General features: G+C 42.2%; 1 protein-coding gene across 1 annotated transcript; it reads left to right on the plus strand.

The window, feature by feature from the left end:
• The first annotated feature begins 1,460 nt into the window (after positions 1–1,460).
• clpp (caseinolytic mitochondrial matrix peptidase proteolytic subunit) lies at positions 1,461–5,695 on the plus strand. Its single transcript, XM_086170380.1, has 7 exons — positions 1,461–1,547; positions 2,128–2,229; positions 3,090–3,161; positions 3,447–3,543; positions 4,506–4,693; positions 4,794–4,899; positions 4,984–5,695. The coding sequence occupies exons 1-7, from the start codon at positions 1,536–1,538 to the stop codon at positions 5,208–5,210; spliced, it is 804 nt and encodes a 267-aa protein (XP_086026506.1). The 5' UTR covers positions 1,461–1,535; the 3' UTR covers positions 5,211–5,695.
• The last annotated feature ends 5,365 nt before the right edge of the window (positions 5,696–11,060 follow it).

The following is an 11,060-nucleotide window of genomic DNA, read 5'->3' on the forward strand; positions in this document are numbered from 1 at the left end:
AACTTCATATGTGTTGATGGTAATTGATAGGATTTTATTGATAACTTACCTTTTTAGATTTCTTTGATCCCTGATCATTTGTACGATCATTTGTTTTTTTTCCTGTTTCTTTTTGTTTTGTACTCACACATGGTTTCAGAAAAACAGGCATATCTATGATATAATATCAAAAGTCTGAATAGCAGGAAAAGGCTGCATTGTCAGTGGTTTCAATGTGATCTTGTTTCCTCTTGTGAATCTGTGTTTCCATTCTGCTTACTGAGGGATTTTAAGTAACACTCAGCTTGTCACTTTAAGTATGCAAGCAGCCGATGATGCTTTGTGATTTAATTCATGCTCAGTTAGCACCCAAGTGTCGAAGTCTTCAGAAATACCAAGCCGACAGAAACATTGCACATTGGGAAATGTAAAAAAAAAGCAAAATGAAAACCTGGACCAGATCGGTTCCCATCAGGGCTGATTGATCAACAGTTTATATCTGGCACAATGAAAAATTCTAAAGTACTGTAATGTGCCTTGTGAGAATTCTTCTAGGTCTCCAACTTCTGCAAGCTTAAAAGCATTACCATGGAAGTGGAGATGATTGCTGTTCATGTTTGCAGATGTTCTGAAGTCTAAATGAAATCTTGATTAAAATGTTGTGACTGGCTACTTCCCTATCTGTTAGTTTTCTTTGTTGTTCCAGAAGACTTGTAGCTTACAGAGTCCTTGTTCCTCAGGCTCAGCTTTCTTTTTATGACCACCTTCCAATTCTGTAGTTGTGTGATATGACCGTATTTTCATGGGTTATCTTGATTGCTCTTGTTCACATGCACTTGTAAAATAACTGATAAGCCTTTACATAAATAATTGGCATCTTCTGTTTCTCCATGCCAGAGCAAAGAAGCTTTGCCACAAGCTGTTCATGCAAAGTACCAAATTAAATCTTGGGAGTTTCATCTCTGAAATGTTACCATCCTACAGTCAACAAAACATCAAATGTAAAAACCTCAAAAAACCTCATTTTATTCCTACACTTCAGTATTACTCTTGTACCCAGTCTTGTCACTGGTTTGAATAATCTGTATGGTTTTATGCAATTTGTGTTATTTCAAGAACTGGCCATTGTTCTGAATAAACTTTGGGGAAGAAAGATTAAGGTAAGATACAATAGTGTTGGGTGAAAGTAAATTTCCAACTATTTTGACAATATCAGGTCATGGAAAGTATTCAAGAGATTCATTTATTGTCACATTCACTGTGTGAATATGGTGACCAGACGGACAGCAATAGAGACAATGCGACAACACACAGCAATAATTATTATATATTTTTGACGTTTAGGAGATAAATGGTGACAAAAAACACAAAAAACATGTTTGTTTGTTTTTTGTTGGGCACATGTATATTTCCTTCTCTTGGTAAAAGTAAACTTCGTCCTCCCGTCCTCTAGGGGGCGCCATCACACCGGAACATATTCCAACCGGCGCTGTCATCGAGAAAATGGTTCCGGTGTTGGGGTCAACAGAAGGGGAGTGAAAGCTACACGCTCCAAAATGCTTTTACGTGTGAGTAACCGGGTGTTTTTTGTTAAAACCGACGATTACACTTACCGAATTCTACATCGTTTGTGTTGTATGACACCAACAGCTTGTTAGCTCCGTCCTTGTGCGTGTGTGTGTGTGTGGCAGCTGCGGCGCAGAGTGATGTAACGAATGGCACCGAGTAAAGTTCCCTCTACATTATGTTTTGGATACTTTTCAAATATGGAAAATAAGACGTAAATAAACCAGTCAATAAAATAATTTAGCCTCCCTTTGCCTCCCTTTGATATTTGGCTCTTAAGCATTCAAGTGATATTAAGTAACGCTTAGGCATAAAGGAACTGAGAGAGTTTCTCCTTGTGATTCTTCAAATATCAACAATTCTCGGCTCAGTTAATCAGGATAGTAAACAAACTGTATCACTGTCACTGGTCAGACTTCAATTGACGAATTCTAATACTAACTAACTTACGCTCACCCTGTTTAATACTATATTTTCCAACTTGTTTAGTTCAAACATGGTTTATTCTGTGGGAAACCACCCTCTTTTTATATATGAAACACAAAGGTTAATTATCAATATTTCTGTCTGTATATGTTACAGCGGGTGTTGCAGATCGGGGGTCTGACCCTGAAGCACAGCAGGTCCTTCCACCGCAGTCCTGTGCCAAGAAGTCCTCTCATACCCATAGTTGTGGAGCAAACGGTGAGGGAGATGATTAAAATCTTTTCCAAAATCTTTGCTCAGTGAGGGAGATGGATCTCTCAGCTGCTTCCGAAGTGTACTGTCTGCAAAAGATTGAATGCTCCTTGTTCAAGGTTAACGGTCATTTTAATCCTATTCTGGGATGCGGAGGTCCAAATTGTCCATGGAAAACGTGGGAGATGATCCAAGGAGCGACTCTAGCATAACTATCACCCATCTTCAAGCAAACTGGGAAAAATGCAGCACCGCTAAAATATGCAGATTAGCATGTATTTTGTATTGAAACAAGACTTGACACAAAATCCACATTGCCATCACTGTTCTGTCATAATGTTGTAAACAAAAGGTAATATAAATGTTATATGCCCAGAAAATAGAAAAGTATTCAATTCATTTCTACGTATTGTTGACTTGAAGAGCTGTAAAGACCAAAATGTCAACAACAAGTCCCTCTTGTTACCTCACATACATAACATGCTGATAAAGTGGTCAAAATCTACTGAAGCTAAAAACAAACAATCCTTTTCTATTCGCCCAAGTTTTGAATGAGTAATGTGTCACTCTCTCCTCCGAGGAACAACAGCTTTTAATCAACTGAGTGGACAACCCCAAGACAGATGTTTAGATAAAAATCTCTCTCTGAAAAAGTCACAGTAACGTTATATTACTGAGTATATTAGCTTAGTAGCCCTAGGCAGATCAGCGTCGTAGCACTGGGTGTGTTAGCTATAAAGCACCGGGCATATTAATAATAAACCATTTTGTAGGATTATAAATTACACTTTTTAGACAATGGATAAATTAGCCTACAAGCAAGAGCAAAGCAGGAGTCAAAACTTCGATGTTTTCCTTTTCTTCAGGGCCGAGGAGAACGAGCATATGACATCTATTCTCGTCTCCTGAGAGAGAGAATCATCTGTGTCATGGGACCTGTAAGTATGTCTATAATATTTGAGGTTGTGTGTGCGCGCGTGCGCATATGTGTGTGTGTGTGTGTGTGTGTGTGTGTGGGGGTCCTGCATGACTGATGCATGAATACTAATATTAAATTGAGGGGTACTGAAGTTTTCTTTGTCTTTCCATCATTGTTCATGTTATATTACATCAGCCTCAAGAGATTAAGTTTAACAGGTTAAAGATGGGGTTCTTTTTCTTGCCGATTTTTCATGGCATGCATTTAAAGTGATTCACAGTGTTGGCCTTTCCCGTCTGCTCAGATCGATGACTCCATAGCCAGCCTGGTTATCGCCCAGCTGCTTTTCCTTCAGTCAGAGAGCAACAACAAACCCATCCACATGTACATCAACAGCCCTGGTAAGCAGATCAGTCGTGCCAATGTCAAGAAATGTAAGAAAATGACCGGAAACAGCTCATTTTCCATGCTTATTTTAAGGACTATTAGATTGTCAGGTTTGTTCCCAGTGGAGCTGTATGAATGAGGGACTGTCTAGTTGTCAGTGACACTTCTGTGTCATCATGCAGGCTGTTTACACTTGGCATTTTGTCTTGTCCTGACTGATTTAATCACAAGTGTGATTAAGTGGCATGAAGTTTGTTCTCTGTGACACTTCACTTCTCTGCAACTTACATTTTTCTCTTTGCAAAGGCCAGATATATTTCAAACGATCAATGTTTTGTTCCAAGGAACACCTTTGAACGTTAGCTGAGAGCCATTCGTTTCTTTTCTCGAAAAACATCTGCGATCTCACCAAAGATCCCCCTAGAGTCTTTCCCTGCTACAGAAATGAAAGGATGACATATTTGAAATCATTTTGTGTGTTTTGTCATGGGCTTGGATCTTCCTCCCGCTGCTGCCGGAGTGACCTGATCTCGCTCTGTCCCCAAATGCATCTTGGGTGTGTTTACGTTATTTCGTGCTATAAGCTCCTGACTGAATCAGTCAGGATTTTTAAAAAGAGGCCAGAGCTTCCTTTACTTGCCAGGAAATTTAATTAGGACATAATTCCCATACCATAAATAATTTCAGATTTTTATAGAACACAATACATAAGCTAAAATGGCCTTTACAGGATCAAATCTGTCTGTTAATTTCGTTAAATTCCGGTTATTCCGGGGATATGCCTCTCCAGCAAAAGCATCTCATGCCCGTATGATCATCTCAGGTGGGAATATAGACAGACGTTGAATCCACAAATGGCAGGAGATGGGTGGATGGATGTTGATACTGTTTTAATGTATTCAGTGTGTCAGAATTTCAAGTTGTGATTTCAATGTGTTGTTGAATGTGTTATTAAGGTCTGCTTTTCGTCTGGTAGGCGGTGTGGTGACAGCAGGACTGGCCATTTATGACACCATGCAGTACATTCTTAATCCCATCTCCACCTGGTGTGTCGGCCAGGCGGCCAGCATGGGCAGCTTGCTCCTGGCAGCAGGAACCACAGGGATGAGGCATTCGCTGCCCAACGCTCGCATTATGGTCCACCAGCCGTCGGGTGGTGCCAGGGTAAGGTGTCAAGGTCTCAGGGGTCGGAACCAAGGGCCCCCGACTCATTTTAAACCCCGGTTTTTAAAACTCGAACGCTAACGAACCCACTGTGATCCAGGGTCAGGCCACTGACATCGCCATCCAGGCCGAGGAGATCTTGAAGCTGAAGAGACAGATCAACAACATCTACGCCAAACACACGGGTCAACTGCTGGAAACCATTGGTACGGTCAACCGGGCGTTTATTTAAAAACACCCGTGATGCCGATGTAGTTTTATGCCATGTAGTTTTTTCTCCTCTCCCACAGAGAGTGTGATGGAAAGAGATCGTTACATGAGCCCCATGGAAGCCCAGGACTTCGGCATCATCGATCGAGTCCTGGTCCACCCGCCTCAAGCGGGCCAGGATGAGCCCGAGCTGGTGCAGAAAGAGTCTTCGACGGCAGCAAGTTCCTCTCAGACCCCGGACTCTCTATCTCCCGAGCAGGCGCCCCCGGGCGCAAATCTCCCCTCCTCATATAAACCCGAGCCCTGAAGCCGAAGCTCAGAGGTCGGTCCGGACTCGTCGTGGAGTCCAGGAAGGTCAGGCCTCCTCGACATCTCTTCTGTCCTCCTCCTCGCCTCGACAACCCCGTAAAGCTCACACCCGTCGAAGCAGCCGGACGGCTCTAACGGTCACATGACTCATTTTAAACGGAGCCGGAATGTTTTTTTTTTTTTCTCGTTTCATCAAGATGACATTTATGAAAAGCAATCTGTAAGATTTTGATGAATCAAGAAAACGGTCAGCAGTGATTTTCGTCCTTCTGACAAGTCCGTATTTAACCCCTGCGGTCGTTTCTATCTTTTGTCTTTCTGTGAGATAAAAATACCGTTCACAGCTGTAGAGGAAGAAGGTGAGCGGGGTGGCTCAACACCAATCCTGTACCGGAGCACTGAAAAGTGAGGAGGACCTTTGAGATCGGTGATTTCATGTATATTTTATAATAAATATATCAACTTTGACCACATCTTACAAAACATGGTCTGCCTGTTGTTGATCTCTGAACTATGTTCAGTCCAGAGTTAAGAGCAACCTGAGGTGTCCTCAGGAGTATTTGTTGTCAAAATCCCTCAAATACTTTCTCCTGCCCATGTTTCCCTTCTTCCAACATAACAGCTTAAAGGACAAAATGTTCACTTCTTGCCTCAAATATCCAAGCGCTTGATACGGGTTTGGATATGCGATGCCGTCGTCTGCCGGCCTCAACAGTTTCTGAGGTCTGGCCCATCCGATGCAGTCGAGGCAAGCTCTTAGATTTATCCAAAATAACTGCAGGGATATTGACTCTTCTCCCCCACATTTTTCATCAGATGAACCACCTCCAAAGGACCCTCGAAGATAGTCATTTTCAAAAACATCTCCAGTTTCCTGTTTTTCACGAAGAAAAATAACTTGACCAAAAATATCAGCATGAAAAATGTCCAGACCTTTGTCCAGTCCACTGTTAAGTATTAAATTCTTTTTTTCTTTTTACCCGGGCAGAAGAGCGAGGAGCCTCCAGTTCCTTTTGACCCCTCATGTTTTGCAAATATAGAAGTGAACACCAAATTGTAATAATTTTGGAATCTGTTGGCCTTTCTCTTTATATATTTAGAATAAAAAAAAAATCCTGGCACTGTCCTTTGTAAGTTAACCGTGTTAAAAACTACCCACACAAAACTACTCATTTTACATATTCATATCAAACATCATGACAAATCATTGCATATTTTCAAAAAGCACCTTTGAACAGATTCATGTATAGTATTTTAAATTTAACCTGTGTCCACTACTTTGGCCACAATGGGATAAAGGTTTTCACTTAATTTCATCTTATTAAAGAAAAGAAAGCTGGTGTTCGCTGGCTTTTTTTTTTTTTTTGTAAATCTTAACACTAATTCAGGCATATGTCACAGTCGGTGTCACACTTTGGGATATCGAACGGTTAAAGGCATTCAGGCAGAACTCGCCCTGCTCCGTCCCACACCAGGCAATACAACACCGTATTCAGTCAGGTGTATAGACAAAGAGGGACTCACAAATACTTAATAATTAATCAAAAAGCTCCCTTCACCTATTATCCACTTTAATCCTGGATTGTGAACACTTTCCCCCCCACCACACCACTATCAACAATGACAGTCCTGCTCCAAAATTTCCATGAAATCAGTTGCACTTGTGCGCCCCTTACTGGTCACCTTTGGCCCGTTCAATGCCTGCGGTCCCTCCGGGCCCTGCCGCTCCGGGTCGGTGCGGCGCCCACGATCCGTGCCATGTTGTGATTCAAGAGGAAATTCTAGTCTTCCCTTTTTTTTTTTTAGTCTTTTTCCAATCTGGCAGTGTTCATTCAGAGGGATTCAAACATTCCTGCGCGATGCACTTCCTACCCGAAGTCTGGTGAATTCTTTAAGCTAATTGGATCAGTCGTTCCCTGGATGTGGTGCTCTTCTCTTGTTTCTGTCAAGACAGTGTTTAAAAGTGCTTAAGATGTTTTGTCTCACTCCATAAAGCTGTTATTTCTAAAGTTCCCTCAGTCTCTCCAAAACTCACTGTTATTCGATCACGGAGATTTAACTCAATTCCAGTAATCATCTCATCCCTGTTCTAAGATTTCTACAAACACTGGATGCATTTTTAAAAACAGTTCCAAGAATCTCTGTCTTTCCAATCCACTCAGTGAAATAAAGACAGAAATAACAGAGGAAAGAAGCCGGGGAAAATCTAATATTCTTCATATTCCCCACACGCTTCATAATCGAACTCGGCTTTTTTTAAATGAAGACGACGAGTAAATGTGGAGATTAAGGCAAGAGGTATTCATTAAACTTCTTACGCAGGTTATGTGAATTTGGACAAAGAGGGAGGATCATCAAGGTTGTCTGAAATATGGCCAAAAAAATAAAACAAATGCCTCGTCTCCTTGCAACGACCCAGAATTTGACGTTCACTGAAAAGAGAAAATCGGTTCTTGAACTCACTGAATTCACATTCGAGGCTCTCTGTGAAATCAAAAGTGCGACAAAACCCAGCCATTCAGCAATTATCCGTCACTCTGAATTCAGGTATCTTACATGGTTTTTAACATAGTGTTAAAAAAAGCACAGTCCTGAAGCAAAGGGATGCCTAATTTTTCATTTGTGTCGATGCAATCATTCATTCTCTATCTTGCTTTTCCTGTATAAAGCGTCGGAGGGGACTCGAGCCAATCCTCGTGTCTCAGATTGCCAGGTAACCTGTCAATCGGAGGCCACGTATAGAGACGTCCCTTCCTCTCCCAAACATGTAGATTCTCTAATCCTAAATCAATTCTATTGTTGCCTATTTTTACCGTGATCTTCTCCCAGTTTTTTCTTGGACCCTTGCTGTTTGAGGCCAACGCGTTTTTTTTTCTTCCAGCCTCAGCATCTGCGAAGGGTCTCTTTCATTTACGTCGTCACTGTCCCATCAGTTACCCAGAGTTCCACCACTTTAACTAGTAGACAATGTTTGCTGCTTCAATTTTACTGCTATAAATATGAAAATAACCCCAGTGCTAGCATTTACCCAGGGTGTTCGCAATTTCCAGACACCAGAAAGGAAGCTCCTGCCTGAGCTGCCAGAAATTGAAACATTTCGATCCAATTTTTTATTTTGGTTTGCTCCCGGTTGGAGATTGGTTGGCATAGTAATGTTTTACGATTACTGCACTGTATTATTATTGATTCAAGATTCTACGTATTGTAAAGCCCTTTATTAGATCATTAGTAGTGTTATTGTAAATTTTCATTGTGTTCCTAATCCCATTTTAGTAGGCGGATGATTGTTGTGGCCAAATTTTAAATGGCTCCGTATTAAGACAGAGCATCAGCTTGAATCCCGGACACTGCTTTTAAACGAAAGATATTAATATTTGTGTTGCATTCGCACATCTTAAAGAAATTGAGCCGTTAACCTCTGAGACATTTTCCTTTTTGGTGTGTGAATACAGGCGTTACACCGGCGATCATCAAGATAAAGAAGCTCGTCTTTTCTTCTTCTTGTGAAAGAAGATGCACAACAACAGTGACTATTCAAGTAAGGTGTGCTATGATGCGACGTGCTAAACTTGCATGCTGATGTTTCTGCATTGACTGCTGTGCAGAGCAGAGGAGTCATCGTCAGACAGTGAGAGAGGTGTTATTACTGGTCGGTCGACACACAGGAAAAATGACGAAAAATAAAAATGACACCATTTTTCTCAGACATTTTTCCATGATAAAAGTCGATGCAACTACCGACTACACAGAGGAATGAATCCAAGACGGGCTAAGGCTAGCACAATGTAAACATCCGGCGTGTTCACAGTCCATTTCACAAACTAAGAGTGAACAAATTAAAAAGTACTAAAACACCTGATTCCAGGATGGGTTTTGGAACATCTCCACATTTAATTTCCTCTTTTTTTAATTCTTTGTTTGTTGTTTGTTTTTTTTTTTTTGTGAAAGAAAAAAAAAAATTGACAAAAAAAAAAAGAAGATCCTACAAAGAGACAATTTATCCACTCTCTTGAAACTTGCTAACTCTCCAATTCCAAATGAACCAGGTCCGATAGTTCACCGGAAGCCACGGTGTATCAGTCTTTCTCTCCTCGACTGATAAAAGGGGGCAGAGGGTGTCGGGTGGGCTGGGTTGGGGGTCGCGGGAGGAGGAGGGGAGGGGGGCATGATATGTAGGAGGTCAAGGATGGATGGGCTGGCCCTCACTCCCATCTCGACCCGGAAGTCTCTTTGCGACAGTCTTGTAGTCTCAAAAGAAGGTTATGAAGAGAAGTGAGGGGGGCGGGGTGGCGGTGGTAGGTGGTGGTGGTGGTGGTGGTGGGGGGGGGGGGGGATGTAAACCGGGATGCTGCCTGTCAATCACAGCCTTTTCAGTTCCGCCACTGGCTGCATCCACATGCCGATTCCTCCTGCAAACTCTCCTCCAGCAGTGAAGGCGGCAGTCGGGCTCAACGAACGACTGTCTGTGGGGGTCGGAGGTCTCGGATTGGGTGGGTGGGGGCTATGGGTGCAGCAACGCTGAGAAATGAAAAATGGATGCCGTCCCGCTGGTAACCTTCCAATATAAATACTCGACGCCTCATCGCCGTTGTTAATTCTTGTGTTTACTGAGATCAGTTGTGGCCGACTGTGTGTGCGCCCCGTTTTATTGCGCTAATACTAACCCCCCCTCCCCCCCCGAAACAGCATTTGAATGACCGCCAGACTTGTTTGGTACGACCCCGTCACAATGACATGAATTACATTCCAGTGCGCCCGGTCCGGAGACACCTCACACCTGCGGCAGGACAATACAGTTAAAAAATAAAAATAAAAAAAAGACAGATAACACTCCCTATCACTATTTCACTCACTTCGACTCACAAGTTGTGCAGGAAAAAAAAAAAAAAAAAAAAAAGCCTCACCTGGGTGTTTGTTGACTTTGGACGGTTCTCTAACCTGAACTGTCGGGATGCGACACACGGCCGCCGACCCTCACACTTCCTGGCTCTAAGTCTTGTTTTTTTTAATTCACACACGAGAGAAAATGTTACGATCAATAAGAAAAAAAAAAAAAAAAACATCTTAGGAGCTTTCAGTTAGTGTTGATTTACAACACACCCCTCCATCTAAGCTACGGTATCACAAACTCATGGAAAGAACAGATGTGCGTGGGCACGTTTGAACGCCGTGCAGACAAGGGATAAGATGGTGATAAAATTTTAAAAAACAACAAAAAAAAAAACCCGAGAAGAACGACGACTCGACTCAGCGGGTTCCCTGAGTTTTCACGGAGCTCTACGGCCTCTTTCGGCTGCTTCGACGAGCGAACCCACGGATGCTTCGGTTCGGCCTCTTCGAAACCCAATCGTCTGGGTTTGTTTTGAGTGCGAGAGCGCTGCGGAACGATTAAAATCCAGATCGTGCGCAGATCTGTGTGTGTGAATGAATTGATTCATTCATTCGAATGGATTCTAACAGCTAAATGTGCAAACTGACGGCAAATGTCGACTGTCTTTAACAACATATCGTTCTGGTGGCCGCTTGTCCGTCTGCCCCCCACTGGCAAAAAAAAAAAAAAAAAACAAAAACAAAAAAAAACAACCATTTCTGCAACTGTGAAAATAAGAGAATATTACAGCAATTCATTTATATATCCATCACTTAGTGTAATCAACACCAGGAGCCCACTTTGGATTGACATAGTGTATGCTGAGGTATTAACAGAGACAGGAAATTAATAATAGTATAAAAAGGAAGAGTAATAACGGAGCCCGGTTGATTCATCACTCGGGTGGGAAGGTTACCAGTGGGAGCCGATGGCTGAGTGGGAATGAGAATAAACACACATCGGTAATGACGATGAAGC

Source organism: Fistularia commersonii, chromosome 23, assembly GCF_037954325.1.
Source record: "Fistularia commersonii isolate RoL2024-O1a breed Wild chromosome 23, RoL_Fcom_v1.0, whole genome shotgun sequence".
NCBI lineage: Eukaryota > Metazoa > Chordata > Actinopteri > Syngnathiformes > Fistulariidae > Fistularia > Fistularia commersonii.

What these genes read in the sequence shown, in the direction of transcription:
- clpp (XM_086170380.1), top strand. An exon ending in CATGTACATCAACAGCCCTG is followed by an intron (nt 3,544 to 4,505) that starts GTAAGCAGATCA and finishes TTCGTCTGGTAG; the next exon opens with GCGGTGTGGTGACAGCAGGA. An exon ending in AGCCGTCGGGTGGTGCCAGG is followed by an intron (nt 4,694 to 4,793) that starts GTAAGGTGTCAA and finishes ACTGTGATCCAG; the next exon opens with GGTCAGGCCACTGACATCGC.